This window comes from Protomyctophum bolini, assembly GCF_963924005.1.
Source record: "Protomyctophum bolini genome assembly, chromosome: 13".
NCBI lineage: Eukaryota > Metazoa > Chordata > Actinopteri > Myctophiformes > Myctophidae > Protomyctophum > Protomyctophum bolini.
Window position 1 is genome coordinate 15,386,089 of NC_137874.1, and position 19,381 is coordinate 15,405,469.

General features: G+C 41.4%; 1 protein-coding gene across 1 annotated transcript in view; it reads right to left on the minus strand.

Moving 5' to 3' along the window:
• Positions 1–10,500: 10,500 nt before the first annotated feature.
• The window catches only part of LOC308327168 (replication protein A 70 kDa DNA-binding subunit-like), a 55,830-nt gene continuing 46,949 nt past the window's right edge, over positions 10,501–19,381 (minus strand). Inside the window, exon 17 of the mRNA XM_080780383.1 lies at positions 10,501–11,272. Within this exon, the coding sequence (XP_080636509.1) occupies positions 11,123–11,272 (150 nt within the window). The 3' untranslated portion in view covers positions 10,501–11,122. The remainder of the gene's footprint in view (positions 11,273–19,381) is intronic.

Sequence of the window (19,381 nt, forward strand, 5' to 3'; positions counted from 1 at the left end):
GAGCCCGAACATCGATAGTGGGCTCGATAAGCCTGCTCGATAAGCCTGCTCGATAAGGTGATCGTTATCAATAAAAATTAACGAGCTCCATCCCTAGTAACGTGTACTCAAGTACTGTACTTAAGTATACTTTTGAGGTATTTGTACTTATAGCCAAACTACAAGCTCACAATGTGTCGCGATGCGACGCATTGTAGATTCATACACATTAGAATCATACACATTCATAACATCCTCTCCAAAGTCATTAAAATTTACAGAACATAATTTCTACGGGGGAAATTTGCATACAACTTTCCTCTGCAAAGTCCTAGTAGTACAAAGTAGTAGAAATCTCTTTTTAGTAGAAAATATATCCGGGTCAACGTATTATTTTCCACAGGGACTATTTTTGATGACTTTGCTGCTTACAGATGCATTAAAAGAACGCTACAATAACACAACGTGCAATGGAATTGTGCATGCCGAATAACCAACAGTATGGTATCTCAAGTTTCAAGACAAGTTGATTTGCATAAGTGTAAGTGAAATGAATGGAATCATGTGAGGTGTCCCCAAAAAGCAAACAAATCACGTTATGCTTTGGGAAACTGGTTGGCAGTAATGTCAAGTACACACACTGTGATTCATAGTCAGTGGGCTAAACATGGCAGACCATCGAGTACAAACAGGCCCTTGGGTGGTTGGGGGAGTTAACTATAGCTGTAGAGACAGACTGGTCCAATATGGAATGACACATAGACCTGGAAACATAACAACTATCAAAACAATGTGCCTTGCAATGGAATCCAGCACTTTCACCCCGCAAATTGCGTGTGCTTATTGTCTCCACCAAGCCAAAGGCATTGGGATTGGGAAGAGAGTATGTTTTGCACTGCGTGTGTGTGTGTGTGTGTGTGTCCGTCCGTCCGTGTGCAGCTAATCTCTGGCACCAATGGCCCAGTCGCTGCTTAACTGCACACACACACACACACACACACACACACACACACACACGAACACGAACCTCTGCCCCAAATCTTCCAGAGCGGCCTGTTATAGTGCTACCATGAGGCAGATTTTTTGCAACACATTTCTTTATATTAGAATTTGTTTTTAGTTCAATGTTTGTTCTAAAAACGCCATCGACAATGAATGGAAAATGTACGTCATCTTGTCCTTAACACAAACATTAAATGCCATTAACAATAAAGAGAATTTAATGTTTGTCTTGACACCTTTTGTTTTACATCATTATTACATCACCTAATCATAGCAACATGAGTTAGACTTTAATATATTAGCGCCCCTCACTTCACACGGGTGTGATTTTTATATTCTATAAGATTGCAGGTGTGGCCTGTTTTGAACAAAATGCCTCAAATCATGAACACAATGTCACAACGGCTGTGAAACTTTGCACATCACAACAATTTTTGCAAAATAAACTAAATCCTGTCCAAACGAGGAGCACTTTTTCTAGTAATTTATGTATTTTTGAGAGGCGCTAGCCCCTCCAAAGTCTGGCTTTTGAAATTACATCATATGGCAGCCAAGTCTACTTTTAATGTTTGTTTAGAGCACTAGATGTGATGTAATGTGGCAGCCAAGTCTATGGCTGCCAAAATGGTGAATGGTTGGTATTCACTCTTGTTTTGAGTTGCTTAGCAGATTGGAAAATTGCACTCTGACACAGTAATTAGGAGAAACAAAACACATTTTGGCCATTTCTAATTTTCTACACTTTATTAATTTTACACTCTTAGAGAACTCAGTACCGTGTGGAATATCCATACACAGCCTCAACAGCTTGGCTGGTCACCAACCTAGCCACATTTTGCTGTGACATGGCATCCTATTCCTCAGCCAGAATTTGTTGCAAGTCAGCCAACGTGGTTCTGTTGGTCATTCTACCACATACAGCACGCCCAAGGCTGATCCCACAAGTGTTCAATTGGGTTGAGGTCTGGACTCACAGCAGTGAGGCCATTACATCCTCTCCACTCCCAAATTCTGGAGGTAGGCCTACTTTGAGATGATCCTGGCTCTGTGGGGGCGAGCGTTGTCATCCAGGAGGATGACATTAGGTCCCAGATTCTGAAGATAATTATGGGATCGCCGCTGGCTCCAGAATCTCATCCCGATATCTCACTGCATTGAGATTGCCTTCAATCATGACACGTTCTGTCTTGCCTGTGAGAGATACTGCATACCATACTAAGCTGCTGTGGCTGCGTATGGAAACTATGGATCTTCCAGATGTTATCGTGTTCCCTAACACTGAGTGTAAAAATAATAATGTGTAAAAATGGCCAATATGTGGCCTGGGCCGGCTTAGCAGTCCAGGCACCTTGGCTGGTAATCCAGCATCACAGTGTGTCACAGGTTCGAGTGCTGATCCCGACGACCTTTGCTGTGTGTCTTCCCCCCCCATCTCTCTCCCCGTTTCCTGTCTACCTACTGTACATTATCAAAAAAGAAAAGCCCAATATGTGTTGTTTTTTCCTTATTACTGTGGGAGAGTGCAATCATCCAATCCGCTAAGCAACTCAAAGCAAGGGTGAATACCAACCATGTGCCTTAGGGCAATTGTTTTGGAGGCGCTACACACACATTTAGCTGTGTTGCTCATTCCAGGAATGCCTGATCCTGGCTATACCTGATGATTTTCTGAATGAATGGCCATGGACCACCTGCAATACCACCGGTTCAAAACCCATGCTCGGGTCACAGAGACACAGGTCAGAGACAGAAGGATGAGGCTGGCAGGGCATGCACTGAATCAGGCACCCAGAACTGATGGGGAGAAAACTGACACTGTCAGAGCCAACCCAAGTTGAACAACTGCATTGCATTTAAATAATTTAATATTTTAATCATTATAGTTGGTTGAAAATGAAATTGGTCGATTTAGACTAGTTGAGTTTTTCTCAGCTTAACCTTTGAAGTATTATTTTTTTATTGATTGTTTATTTTTACTTTTTTCGCATCACAGTCACACAAAGCTTGTAACTGTATTCAACTAAACTTCCCTCTAAACTAAGGTGCATTTTCATCAGGCCTTACTGGGTCAGATGGAATGTCAAGTTGACATTCTGTAAACAGAAGAACATGTTCAGTACTGGGGTCTCCCAGCTATAAGCTGTCAATATAAAGCCCAAAACATCTAGATCGAACCAAAAGGAAGTGGCAAATTCACTCATAGGAGTATTGAAGTGATCAAGAGCCACATGCATACACAATATTATTGTTCCATGTTACAACTCACACCTTCAACAGCAGATACAACATACAAACGATAGATTCACATCAGCATTGAATTCCAGAGCCAGAAACAGTTACTGAACATGTTTCATTGCCACACAGTTATTGGGTCCCAAAATGACAGTAATAGTACCAGCTTGAATCACACTAGTATACACACAGCAGTACAACACAAGCAGCAGCAGCAGCAGCAAAGAAGCAAAAAACAGTACTGTTCCTACCTTGAGCCATCTTTGTCTTTACTTCATCAGTTGTGAAGTGATAGGTCAAACAGCGGCATCTCCGGTCATCTCCATCCTCCATACATCTGGCTAGCTGGCCAGTATACTTTCCTTCCAGTATCAATGGCACCGTCCAGCCTCATTCTCCCTGCTGCCATCTTCTCACTCAGACTTTGATGTATAGTACTGCACACATCATTCTGGTGTAGTGCAGTGGTCTTTAGGGTTTAGGGCAGGCTCTATAGGATCCAGCATTCACAGCATGTCACAGGAGAATGGACTCAGAGCTGAGAAGAAGCTGAGCATGGGGGTCTGGGGTCATCACCTTGGCTTGTGTACCTGTGGAGCAGGTTGAGACATCATACGCTTTGAGTAGTAGTAAGAACGGTAAGGTAGAAAGAAATAAAGTGAGTTGACCAAGAGCCACATACTGTACAATGTACCCTGTCACAAATACAGCCTTCCGGTTTACATATACACTAGCCTAGTGCCATTAGTATACAGCAATGGTTCCCAAAGTGGGGTCCGGGGACAGCTAAATGATAGTTTGTACACTTTCAGAGTTAAATTAACATTGATTTGGGGGTCCCAGAGATATTTCTATTGCATGATTTGAACGGGTAACGCTGCAACGCACCATGAGTCAGAGCGCAGTGGTCACAAAGAAAAGTGGGTACCAGAGATAGATATGCCATTAAATGGGGGTCCGTTTCTTAAGGAAAGAAATGTTTCAGGAGGTGTGGGGCCGTTTTATAAGATAATAAGAACAATAATTTGTCACATTTAATGGATGAAGCTGAAGAGGAGTAGTGCTGTTGTTTTTCTTTTTGTGGTTATTGTTGTTTTGCTTTCTTTGTATGAGTAATTTGGATGAAGCTGAAGAAGAGTAGTGCTGTTGTTTTTCTTTTTGTGATTATTGTTGTTTTGCTTTCTTTATATGAGTAATTGTCTTGTAATGTTCATTGTTGTTTTTTGTATATTTGTATTGTCATTTGTGTGGAAAAAGGAAAATCAATAAATACATTGTTGGGGAAAAAAATGGGGTCCATAGACTGCATGTCAAACTGGGGGTCCTTGAAATCAAACAGGTTGAGAATCACTGCTAGGGCATATCTCTTAAAATGGGGGTCCGCGGGCTAATTAGTGTCAATTTGGGGGTCCTTGACATGAAAAGGTTTGGGAACCACTGGTACACGTACAGTACATATCGGTACTTATATCGGTATCCTGTCACAACATACACAGTCTGAGCCTAGAATAATGTTGTACAGTAGATGTATATTATACGTAATGTTTTAAAATCGGATAAATAATACATTTAGGAAGGAAGCTGTATAGGACATGTACTGTATATGGTAGTATGCCTTGAAAGAAATTGAGATAGAAATGCAATTCAGGTTGTAACACTTACACTTCATGGTTCAATATCACAAAACTTAAACATTTAAGAATTAAGTCTGATACAAGGATTTTGTTGCTCAGGTGCTGTGACACCCCTATTTATATATTTATTGTGTAATTAGGACCCATGTGAAAGACTTCAAGCACCTTGGCTTTTAGCCCTACAAGCAGAACCCAATGCTACTGAAGTTTCTGACATTTTTGAGACCCAGAGCAAGTGAATTTCAGAAAAGCTTTACGGAGGGTTCCGAGAGGGGCTACTTGGCTTTGTTTGTTCATGCTCACTACCCCTACCGCGCACACCACACACACACACACACACACACACACACACACACACACACACACACACACGCTAGTGTGTTAATGCTAGGTAGCTAACTCACCTGCAGTCTGCAGAACAAAACGTCGTTGTTATGAAGATGAATTAATTTCTCTTTCAAACTGTCACACACTTGTGAGTCGTAGTAGTTTTCACTTCCTAGCAACCCAGACTACTCCACTCAACTTCAATGAGGTGTAAAGTTACATTATAAGTTGTTTATTTCACTAGTTTTTACTACCAAAGATGTCGTGTCTGTTTGTTTGTTTGTTTGTTTGTTTGTTTGTTTGCAGCGCGCAGCCGTGAGCCGCGCACCTGTGGGGAGGGGGCGTGGCTACCGGATAATTTTAAAGAGCCCGCTTGGCTCAGGGAGGGAGTGTCTACCGGGGGGGGGGGGGGGGGGGGGGGTCTACCTATATTTCTAGGGCAGTGGTTTTCATATCAAGGTCCATTAGTTGTCCACAATTCCATTCCGTATGTGGTAGGCCTACCATAGGAGAGATATAACAGGCATCTTAATTAAAATAAAATGGTAATAATAATAATAATAAGATAATGCTTCTGTCTCCTGCCTTAGCTGCCAATGTTATTTCACCTGCAAACACAATCATTTGCGACATTAATAGCAAGAATAGGAATACCAGGCAACTGACACGTCTTTGACAGTGTTTTTTACTTTTTCACATCCCTATCATGGACATTTAGGTATGTGTGTGTGTGTGTGTGTGTGTGTGTGTGTGTGTGTGTGTGTGTGTGTGTGTGTGTGTGTGTGTGTGTGTGTGTGTGTGTGTGTGTGTGTGTGTGTGTGTGTGAGAGTGTGTGCAGTGTCTGTGTGTGTGCGTGTGTAGGGGAAAAAACTGCACATTTTTGTGTAACTTTAACAGATCACATTTCTTGTGCTATAGTTTGGGATAATAGAGATGCACCAATACACTGACAGAGACAGACACATGGAGGGAGGAACGAACACACAGAGAGAGAGAGAGAGAGAGAGAGAGAGAGAGAGAGAGAGAGAGAGAGAGAGAGAGAGAGAGAGAGAGAGAGAGAGAGAGAGAGGGTACCGTGTCCTTGTGGGCACTTCAAAATCAAAAGTAGAGACAGACAGTCAGTGTGTATTAAAATGTGCTGCAGGGCTATCAGAGATGACTTGGACCTAACAACCTCTGCAAGTCAAAAACAGTATGCTGAGCGTGCACTGTACCATCATGCAACAGGAGATCGTTGCTGTTGGCATTCTTCAGCTTGTGTGAGCTTATAGATCTAAGTTAAAGTGGTGAGGTCAGTGAGTTTCATAAATGTTGACCAATGAAAAGTATTAACGAGCTTGTGACTAAACAATAGCTACATTATTCGATCCATTGGAACACTTTTATTGACGCTCTCAATAGTAAAATTATTGTTAAACATCTGCATTCATTCATTTACAGTACAAGTAGTCTACAACAATTAGAGAATGTAGAATAATTGTTATGTTTGATCATCTGCCTGTTCTCTCTGTGGTGTACCAACATGAATAATACAGCATGGAATTGTGGACAAAACGATAATAAAATATTCTAAGTCTTGGCTCTGAGAGGCTAAATCTCATCAAAATGGTGTACTGTGGCTTAATTGACGAATAAATAATGGGCCTTGATAAGGAAAAGGTTGAAAACCACTGCTGTTCACCAATGGGTGAGACATGACTCTATAATACTATTGTTGTTGTCTTATTCTTTTTTTGGTTGTCATCAGTTCAGAGCTGTGATGCATCAATAACTTGCAAGTGTCAGCCATAATAAGTCACGCCTGGCTGGTTCACTTTATTTGCCAACAAAGTCATTTAAACTCGAGTCTCCTGGTCTGTTCGTTCTCAAGTAATAAAATGGAGGTTGGAATGGAATACACAGAGAGAGACAGAGCGGGGAAAAGGAACTACAGTCACATATCCCAGTAAAAGAAGATATGCACCAACTCAATTCTCTACTGCGTTACTACTTGATAAAATTCTTGAGGGGTTAATACTACAGGGGAAATTAAGAATGAAATGTAATCTCTTCATTGAGTTTCCTGCTGCCACATAATGGGACCTCCTCAGAGGTGGTGCGCTGGGGTCGGCAGACTGATGCCTCTCTGTCAATCTTAAGTCTCAATCACGGACAAGGCTTTACCTTGGAATTGACTTTGAAAAGTGCTGAACGCACGTCATTCAGTACAAGGTGCACTCTCTGCACTCTGCATATCAGCAGTAATGGAACATTTCTTCTACAACCAGTCTTCTTTCCCTCTTTGGTCATTGAAATCTTCCAACCTTTGATCCAGTAATCTTTTGAAAGATTAGTGCCATATACGTCAAACACTGTTGTTAGTCATTTACAGTACTTCCTCAAAGGAGCAGATAGCTCTTCTGTTATTCGTCAAACACTCCCCCCCCCTCCCTTCACCATTGACTACTGTGTAATACCCAATGTACTGTGCAATACTCTGCCACGTATGAATATATATATATATATATATATATATATATATATATATATATATAAATCACGCTTAAATATGAAACCTGGATTTAGTGAATGCTGTCTAGACCTGGCAGATAGATTATGAGTCGATTGCTGTTGCCGCCTCAGAGAAAAACAAAAACACACAAATAGAAATCATGACCTTCCTGAACTGAAAGAAATATACATTAAAATAACTAAATAGAATGTCCTCTCTCTCTACAAAGCAGGAGGAGATAATGGAGAAAGTTGAGCAAAAGGTGAAATGGGGATGAAACCTCCTCACACACACAGCATGGCTTGCAGGCAGCGAGGATTAGATGATGGTACTGATGCTAGTGAGTACTTTGCTGTGTGCGACAGACTCGGAGCATAAATGAGACAGTCCTGCCAACGTGAATCAGTGTCACGCCCTTGAGTCGCACCTCACTAAAGAACAATGTCACCTCCAAATGGTCCTCCTTGTTCTCCGGCGTCTTGAGTGTAAACAGCACACAAGAGAAAAAGTCATGTCTCATTCTCCCTCTAGGCTACAGATAATTCTTGTGAACAATATCTTCCAAAGTAATGTAAAACAGTCAGAGGGGGATTCTCAATATAGATGAGATGCTCCGTCTTAAAGTGACAGCACATTTTCAACAAACTTTGTTGTCTGCACACAAAAACAAAATGGTCTACCATCTTACCGTTATACTACTGCACAACTAAACCTCTCTAAATGGTCATTCTAACAATGGAGTGAGTGGATTTATAACTTATTCTCAACTGAGTGGATTCAGCACTTATACATTAGACACTAATAGACTGGGTTGTCCGCTAAATCCCCTTTTTTCATGTATCGCCAGATGTTGGGGTCAAGTTCAACGTTGTGTAGCCGTGTCCTGGTCTCTGGTTCTACGTCACAGATGTTGGGGTCAGTGCTTTTGGTACTTCAAATGTATAAAAATCGTTTGAAAATACAAGATCTACAAGCTCAATTGTGAGCTTCATCTGCCATTATCGAATGGTCGAAATGTATATATGGCTGAAGTGGTTAATGTAGGCCATGTGTCGTAATAATAATCCAGAAAGTACAATATTTGGATCTAAGATGAAGCAAAGTCTAAGTAAAAGTACTTGCAAGTTATTGATGCATCACAGCTCTGATGACACCCAAAAAAAGAATAAGACAATTACCGGTAATCTAACACCAACGTATTTATGTATCCCAAAGGTCAAATTAAACTTTGTGATTTTTGGGGGATAAATAATTACCTCAAGAACGGATATTCAATTAGTGTAATATAACTGAGATGCCGATATCTCGTTTGGCTGACCAGTTGAAACACTTTTAAACCCGTTTGTCAGAAATCTTTGGCTTTGCAGGGCAGAGTGCACCTGCTGTTCCAACACGCCAATATAATAACAGGCTTTGCTCTTTATCTCCCCCTGCATGTCTAGAATTATTATTGTACCTCCACTGATTTAAAAATGTGAATGGGGGGAAAAAAAGGAAGAAAATATCGTTACCAAAGAACGATCCAGTCAGAAGTTTTATCAAACAATAAAACAAAAGCAGTCCTTTTGTCAAAACAGTTGTCCGGTGATATGGAAGGTTGAGTTGGTTTAAGAGATGAGCTTGGTTATCACCACGGCATGTTTGCGTGATGTTCTTCCAAAATATAGTGCACATGAAGGGGCATATGATGTAAGCATGATTTCTTCGTCATTCCACAATAAAACAACCGTGGTTTGAAATCACTTGCTTGAATTAACTACCCTAGCATTCCCATTCTGCCCATGTCACAAATGTAATAACCCACGAAAAACAAGAGAGATTTGGTGCAGAGGGAAAAAGGACAGGACCCTGGTCAATGACGTATATAAGGTTTAAGTAGCTAATGGTAGTAGTAGCATAATATGTTTGATTTATGAGAATAAAACATAATTCTTTAAACAGCATCATAGAAAAGATTCATACTGTAAACAGGTCTTTTGTTGTAGAATAAGATGAGAACAGGATTCCATTATCTCTCATCCAATGAGCCAGTGAATCCAATCCTTCTGGTGTTGGCTGAAAGGAGAGAATGGCTCATTCCTAACCATCCTGTGTGGTGCGGAGACTGATGTGGCACATTAGTTCAGCAAGCAGGCAGCATGGAGCCAGACTTCCACAATGGATGTGTGCATATCATGTGCCCTAGGGAGCTTCCATTGGCATCAGCGTTCACCTGCCTCTACAGTGGAACTAGATGGAGCAGAGAACGTCATATCAAACAATTTGTTGGGGCATGGGGAAGAAAAAAACATGATATATGCCCCCCGGTCATTAGTTTTCATGGCCGGTGGAGATATATCATCCCTGGTTCTGGTCAGAATGAAAATTGTAAAATTTTCATTTTCAAATTTTCAATGCAACAGTAGGCTACATCTACAAGCTTGCAGATCAGCTATTATTGATAATTGATGTATGATGATGAAATAATTTATACAAGCTATTCTCTCTAATTGTTGTATGATGATGAAGTAATTTATACAAGCTATTCTCTCTAATTGTTGTATGATGATGAATTTATAAACACCAACACCAAGTATAGCCAACGGCTTTCCCGGTCGGTTAAGAAAACGTCTACCCCTAGCTCAGTTGATTTGCTTTGTATGCCAAAACAAACCCTGAGAATAGACATTTACATACAGTACATACATGTACAGTAAGTACACGGCTCCATTAGCGGGGCAGATGATAGAGACAGACACTCTTTAACTAAACATGATTCTTTTTTTAATCACTAACTTCTCTCCCTGTTTGACATAATTGGGAGCCCAGAGGGACAACACCCACTGAGAGATGAACATAAACAAGGTGTGTAAAGATAAATTAAACACACACACACACACACACACACACACACACACACACACACACACACACACACACACACAAAAGAGCCACTCAAGTGACCAACGGCATGAATGCACACATGCACCTGCATCACAATACACGTGATCATATTTTTTAAAACAATATTTAAAAGAAAACTAGAGACATTGTCCGTGGCTCGCTGCTTTCTAAAAGCAGAGTCAACAAAAACACATTCACTTTAAAGTTGAGGGCTCATTATTATGTATTGAGTAAGATAAATTAACACGCAGCATATGCCCTCTGAGCAATCTACTATGTTCTTTCTTACAAATTCCAAATCAAGCGATAGCGACAATTAAAAAATAAAATAAAATAAAATAAAACAAAATAAAATATGTATGTTTAAAGTATGTCTAAATTGCAACACAGTGAAATCAAAGCACAATGGGCAAACGTATATATATACTTTTTTTTACAAAGATATTGTTGTAACAGTCATTTTCTGGAAACTGTCAATGTGTGAAGACACTTCTGTCCAAACATGTGCTTATCTCTTTGCTGGGAAAGGCCAAGAGACTGCTCCGAGATCAGCTGTTAAAGAGATACTGTAGTCTTATCTGGAGGAGGCCTTTTTGACGACTGGAGGGTCGAGATCGGGGTGGCAGCTGGCCATTCTGCGGATGTTGCTGATCAGCCTCCTGCTGTATTCCCTGTGGTCAACTGGTTGGATTTCCATTACGGTGGTCCTCAAACGACTCTCATCCTGAAGGTTGGGGAAGAAATAAAAACAAAAAGAGAATTACAATTATATAATATAATGCTTAACCTCATGAACCATGGCGTCCGTATTCTTTTTTGATGTAAATAGATCTAAAAGCTAACAACTTGTGTGAGCTTTTAACAAATTATGTGGGATCAAACAGTGTGACTTGCTTCTTCGCTCATCAGAATGTTATAGTGGTTGAATGCCATCACTGTTAAGGTTGACGCTATAGTTTATACCTCTCACAATAGAATGTATAAGAGATGACTAAAGCTGGGCTCACATGACAGGAGTCACACAAAGTTTTGAAATCTATTTGCACCTAAACGGCACGCAGATAATCATTTAAACTTTCAGTGGCAACAGACAAGCGGTTGTGATGTGTCTGGGAAAACACGTTATATAGACAATCGCACCACTGATTGTTTAGACTGGTGTAATCATTCATTTCAGAAACCTTCCGGGGCGGCCCTGATCACCTGTGAGCAAATCAGGAGGCTTAACCTATCACACTAGAATCTACTGTGAGGGGTTGAAAGATCCAATTATCTGGCTATGACTATCCTCTAGTGACAGGATAGTCTTGCTAGATAATTAGCCCTTCACTAAATCGCACCCCAAAAAGCGATTGTCCAATGCCAATCCAAATAGTTTAGCAACGGTTGCTATGCAGGTCAAGCTTTCTTCGCTGCCAACGTGTCTATTGGACAAGGATGGGTTGGGGAGGGACTTAGTGAAGGGCTAATTGGTTCCGATCAACCTCAAATGGGGAACACCCCTCCCAATAGCCAGGAAAGTTCCCTGATTACCCTGTAGTGTGCACACCTCAAACCTACCGGGAATTGATTATTATTGTTCTTAGGTGGCTATGTCCGTCTGCCATTTTGGTTGCCATCATCTCAAAAAGTACTGGCTTCGGGGCACCCGCAGGCCTATCGGTCCAGGCGCATACCACATTATAGGCGAATCCCGATCGCGTTTTCTGTCTATCTCCACTATGCCTTATCAATAAAGGCTATATGCTATATGCTTCCCAGACGATGCCCCCTAAATTATTTTGAATTACTTTTCCTTTAGTGGGGTGGGGCGTTTAGACTCTTGGTCATTGTTCCCCACATCGAATTCACAAACATCTCTATGGGTTTGTGATGAACAAGCATCTACTAACATTCAAAGCAGGTGTTGTTTTTTTTCATGAGTGCTTAGAAGCAAAAATTCCTCCGCTTTGAAAATGAGGATAATTAACCACGGGACAATGCATCATACGTAATTAACTATTCAAGCATAGTGTACACAACCAGCAAGGGTGGTTCTATATTCACCCATCTGTCTCAAATGCGTTCCAACAGCTTTATGAATATTTTCTATTTCCCCCTGTCTGGTGACGGCAGGACGGGGGTCAAAGAGGTGGTCTACTTCACAGATGACAACTCATTTAAATAACTGTCGTTTTCTAAGAGACAGCATAGTGAAAGAGTAAAGGTCCTTACAAACTGGGAGCGTGGTGAATAAACGATATGCGTCGGCGAATATTTCACATTAAAGTATTAACTTGATGCCTCATTCATTCACGTAATGCAATTATCTGTGGAAAAATAATTACATTGCTTTATCGCCTCATTATAAATGTGTTCTGTGTAGATGTCATGTCAAAACGGCAGTTTAAATAATGTGAATTAATCGCACAAAATGAATGCTCCCGTTGTGCAAAGTATTTGAGAAAGCACCTTAAAAAGGAGCCTACTGCAATCAATAGCATTCAGTTGTATTTGGCCTTATTCAGCAGCCAAGTAGTTGATGGAATGTTACATTTAATGGACCACAATGGATGCATCTCCTGACGAAATCATGATCAGGAGATTCAGGACTCAAAGAAATGCAGATTTCCACAGAGGGCTGCCCTGTAGTCCAGCTGTATGCCATCAATGCTACGGGTCAGCTTGACACTGCAGCATTGATGCTATAGAGATGGCCTACAGGGCAGCCCTCCGTGGATTTGTCTATAGGGAGCTTGCACATTTCTCTTAGGCCTCATTCACACGTATCAAACACCAATCAAGTATTTGTTTTTTTGTTTTTTTAGGCCACCACAATGCTTTTCCAATGGGAGTCACATGGTTTGACCAAACATTTGTGTTTGATTGCTGATTGCTGGTGGTGTTCTGCCCCTCCCCACTCAAACAAAAATGTTTGGTCAAACCATGTGACTCCGATTGGAAAAGCATCGTGGTGGCCTAAAAAAACTAAAAAAAACACGACCAAACACATGCTTGATTGGTGTTTGATACGTGTGAATGAGGCCTTAGCTTACTGAAGTAGAACTTGTTAGATTGATTACTTGATTGATATATTTATTGATTATGAAATAAATGTAACATACATCTGACAGGATACAGGATAACGCAAAAAAATAATAATGTAAAGCTCATTTCCATTGAGGTCCTTGATCATCCGGTGTATGATGTAATATACTGTACAGTACAGTGTGGTGCTGGTGAGTGCCTGAACTGTATAGTCCATGATGTGCTAATGTATCCCTGGGCCTCTGAGTTGAAGTGTGTGTGTGTACAGTGTGTGTGTGTGTGCGTGCGTGTGATGATTACTATTAGCACAACAGAGATTGAGATCCCTTTCACCACTTCAACCCTAACATCTCTCTATTTTGGGCATAACAGTCCTCAAAACTGCCCATCTACGAGCTCACAACACGTCACCTATTTTCCGTGAAGAGATTTGGAAGAGGCGGAAAAAACGAGTGGACCAAGGATAGCTCCCTTGGGTGACCCCTGGCAACACAGAATACAGGGTTTAACATGTTAAGTGGTAGTTATAGAGTTGAAGCTGATCAGGAGACAGGACTTCAATGACTTTGTTGACATTTTTACAGGCAGGAAAAGTGAGTCAATTCCTCTGGCAGAAGCAGGATTGGATATGCCAGGGTGAGTTTAAGACTGAACCAGGGGAACTGCTAATTAGCCTCTTAATATGACTGCCTAGCATGTTGCATCAAGTCATATAGGGCTTTACACATTCACTAAGATAGCTATGTAGTGTGTGATCCTGTGTGATTTGATGGAACTGCACCTTGTGCATTACACAATCAGGTGTCACATTGATGAACCCGATGAGGAGAGAGAGAGAGAGAGATGTGTGTTCACAGTATAATGTATTACTGTCTTTAAGGGCATCTGTCCCTAATAAAGAATGTAAATATATAAATGTCAGACTCATTTTTACAGTGACAGAGAGGATCTCCCTGCCTGTAGTGGTGGAAGGTCTGCTTCCCCATGCAGACTTGACACGCCATGAATGTTAACTGTGTGTGTGTGTGTGTGTGTGTGTGTGTGTGTGTGTGTGTGTGTGTGGGTGTGTGTGTGCGTGAGTGTGCGTTAGATGCTGAATGTTTGGTCTGTTAATACAGGAGTATAAAGGAAGTGTTATCTGACACCAGTGTATTGACTGAGGCAGGCGCTCGCTCACGCACGCACGCGCACACACACACGCACGCACGCACGCACGCACGCACGCACGCACGCACGCACGCACGAGCCGGATGTTCCCCGTACATGGCAAATGCTATTAGAACTAGCCCCATTACTATCTGTGGAGAAATTCAGCAAAGTCCTGAGTTTCAAATTGAACTCAGAGAAAAGATCTTTACATGCTCTTTTCCTTTCTCAACATGTGTAGATTTTCTCTATCAAGCATGGCTTTGTAAGGTATAGAATAGAGAGAGACAGATACAGAGAGAGACTCTATAGTGAGAGAGAGACAGATACATAGAGAGACTCTATAGTGAGAGAGAGACAGATACAGAGAGAGACTCTATAGTGAGAGAGAGACAGATACACAGAGAGACTCTATAGTGAGAGAGAGACAGATACATAGAGAGACTCTATAGTGAGAGAGAGACAGATACATAGACTCTATAGTGAGAGAGAGACAGATACATAGAGAGACTCTATAGTGAGAGAGAGACAGATACATAGAGAGACTCTATAGTGAGAGAGAGACAGATACATAGAGAGACTCTATAGTGAGAGAGAGACAGATACATAGAGAGACTCTATAGTGAGAGAGAGACAGATACATAGACTCTATAGTGAGAGAGAGACAGATACATAGAGAGACTCTATAGTGAGAGAGAGACAGATACATAGAGAGACTCTATAGTGAGAGAGAGACAGATACATAGAGAGACTCTATAGTGAGAGAGAGACAGATACATAGACTCTATAGTGAGAGAGAGACAGATACAGAGAGAGACTCTATAGTGAGAGAGAGAGACAGATACACAGAGAGACTCTATAGTGAGAGAGAGACAGATACATAGAGAGACTCTATAGTGAGAGAGAGACAGATACATAGACTCTATAGTGAGAGAGAGACAGATACACAGAGAGACTCTATAGTGAGAGAGAGACAGATACATAGAGAGACTCTATAGTGAGAGAGAGACAGATACATAGAGAGACTCTATAGTGAGAGAGAGACAGATACATAGAGAGACTCTATAGTGAGAGAGAGACAGATACATAGAGAGACTCTATAGTGAGAGAGAGACAGATACATAGAGAGACTCTATAGTGAGAGAGAGACAGATACATAGAGAGACTCTATAGTGAGAGAGCGTGAGACAGGTTGGAGCTGTGGTTCTCAAACCGTTTAATTTCAAGGACGCTCAGTTTGGTATAAGCCTGTATATAAGGCCACAGACCGCCATAAGTGTCCCACGATTTTGTAACCCATTTTTCACCCGTGTCAATTATCTAATGTGATCCTGGGCTCTACACACCCTCCGCCAACCTAGTCTCCATATATGGGGGACATGGGGAGAGCAACGGACTTGAACTCATGCTTCCTTCATGCATGAGTGTCCAAGTTGCTCCTTTACACCTGACAGGGGGGAGTTTCCCTGGTGGGACGTAGCGCGTGGAAGGAACACGTTATTCCAACCAGTTCCTTTCCCCTCCATCAGGCCTTACCACGTTTCCAAACGTATGTACATTCTAATGGTGGGGATAACCTTATTAATCATATCATTGTTGATTCTGCTGATATAGTTGTACTGTCTCCATACAGTGCTGCTGGCTTGCCTTACAGCAGCTACTTGGGGTCTGCTCAAAATACTGCATGTTGTTTGATATAATGTTAAACTCTAAAAAGAGTGTGGGTATGATCTCTAGAACTAATAATGAATTGCATTTTTATAGCGCTTTTCCAAGTGCTCAAAGCGCTTTACAATGGTTCATTCATTCATACATTGGGAGGTGGAGCGGCGAACAGTCGACGCCAGCCTCCTCACTTCCCACATTCACACACCAATGGTGGCGAGCTCACACCGACCAACTCATTGGAGGCAATGTAGGGTTCAGTGTCTTGCCACTGACAGGAGGAGCCGGGATTCGAACCGCCGATCCAGGGATAATTGGACGACCTGCTCTACCTCCTGAGCCACAGCCGCCCCAGGAAGCACTACCAGAAGCTCACCTTTCCCTCTTTCTCATTGGTAGGTGAAGTTAAAGGTTGTGAAAAAGTGTAAATACCCTGGGTCAAATAATCAGAGAAGATCTCTGATGAAAAGTTCACATGTGTATAGACAATGTTTAAAAATAGCACTCCACTATATACAGCCCACTTGTGGTGCCGTTATAGCAATGCTATAATGACAGATTGTCTGTCCTGATGAAGGTCGAATAGACCGAAACGTTGAATAAAGAGCAACATTTTTGGCTTTCTGACAGTGTGCGGGGCCCTTCTTTGTTTTTCAAAGATAACCTTTTTTAGTTATAGCAATGCAAAAATAAATTTTAACGTCACGTGGAATATAAAGATACTTCTCGAATATTCCTGAAACTATCAAGATGGACTAGTGCAAGTGAAATGTTTGTGACCAGTAATGGCTTCACACAGTGATACAAGGTATTCCTCCTCATGCTTCTGGAAACACTGGAGGCAATGTTTATGTTTTGAATTGATCTGGGCTTTACGGAGTGCAGTCTAGCAGTCTGGTACTCACTACTCAGGCTATCTCTGTGTTGTTTATTGTCTTTCTATTTTTGTCTCCACCAGGCTGAAGGCATAATGGAGAGAGAGTATGTTTTGCACTCCGTCCGTGTGTGTGTGTGTGTGTGTGTGTGTGTGTGTGTGTGTGTGTGTCCGTCCGTCGGTGTACAGCTAATCTCCGGCACTGTAAACCGGGTCGATTTTGTACACACGATGAACCTTTGCCCCAAAATTTCCAGAACGGCCTGTTATAGCGCCACCAGGAGGCCGACTTTTGAAAAACACATTTGTTGATATTACTCCTCCAGATTCTGCCCAAAAATCCTGCAAATCTTTACACACTCTATAGTCATGTGTTCAAGCCGGATCTGTCCGATATTTCATATTCCATCCTAATTGGCTAACATTGGCTTTCAAAGTTTGCAGGATTGGCCCGTTTTGAACAAAAAGCCTCAAATCATGAACGCAGTGTGCCATTTACGTGAAATCTTTCATGGACTTTCCTACTAGGCTGAGGAATATATCCCACCCTTTTCACATTGGCCTGTTATAGCGCCACCAACAGGTGGATTTTTGCTAAACACATTTTTGGAACAAAATGCCTCAAATCATGAACACAGCCTGCAATTTACGTGAAATCTCTGACGGACTTTCCTATTAGGCTGAGGAATATATCCCACCTTTTTCACATTGGCCTTTTATAGCGCCACCAACAGATGCCACAAGCTGACCTGCCCTGGTGGAGACCTGTGCTCCGAGGGGCACTTTATCTAGTTTTTTTCTTAGACCCCTGGGAGTATATAGGGTTTAAGATGTATAGCAATTTACATCAGGGTTGAATTACAGAATGTATTTTCAAACTTTTACAGACATTTTGTGAAGCTGCCAAATGTCAGATTAAATGTTCTGTAGTTGTATCCCAAAATGATTTTTTATGAGGCCATGGTTAAGAGCAGCTCTGAGACTATGCTTAAGTCCAAACATTCCTCACGGATGCTTGGTACACAGCCCCAGTAGCAAATTAGCCTTTCAATAATTAAACTAATTAGGCTTAGACAGACTGTAGCTAAATGCTAATTAGCACTTAATCAAGAGAAATGATTCCATAGCCTTGTTTTCCGTTATCCCTGCTGCAATGACCACATAACAAATCTGTGTTGAAACAGATTGAGATGTTTTCAGATGCATGTCATCACGCTGCGCCTCTTTTTTTCACTCCTGTGAGTCTGTATGTCCGTCCGTCCATGAACAGCTAATCTCGGGGACCGCTGGACCGATTGGCATGAAATTTGCATGCACACTCCCAGGAGGCCAAGGAAAAACATCACCCCAGCACAGGGCCAACAGTAAGACAGATGTTTGCTATCCTATCAATGCCGCGATATCTAGTTGTTTTGTTTTTGTTTTGTGTGCTTCTTTCTTTTTGTTGCCTATGTTACAGGTCAGTAAGAAATAGAAACATGCCCTTAAACATTAATAGAATTTAAATAAAATTGAATATTGTCCTTATTCAGTAACGGACTACTTTTATTTATTACCAACAGCAACATTGCTCTAACTTCTTGTTGGTTACGTCACCAACCAATTCAGCCGACGCCTAGCTAATTCTAAAAGTTGTCTGCTTGCCATTGCGATAACTGTGGTCATTGAAATACTGAAGGTGTAAACACAATGTTCAATGGTCATGTTTGCTGGATAAGGTTTATGTTGAACAATGAACAATACAATTTCCTGTTAACACGACTATCTTTGCAACCATTTTGAAAGCCAGTGAGTGCATTTAACACTTAAACCCTGTAGTTCGGGCTGGGAGGCTGGCGTAGCCATCTGGTCACCTAGGCTGGTAATCCAGCCCAATAGCGTGTCGCGGGTTTGACTCCCGATCCCCATTTCTCTCCCCATTTTCTGTCAGCCTACTTTCAATATATCAATAAAAAAGCTAAAAATTAAATAAAACTGTAGTTCATCATAGACACCCTTCTATACATCAGATCGCGACACGTTGTGAGCTTGTAGATCTGCTATCTTTACTGAATGTTCGCACCCCCGGAATAGGGACACTAGGCTTCATAAAAACCTTGTACCATTATGCATAGCTGACTG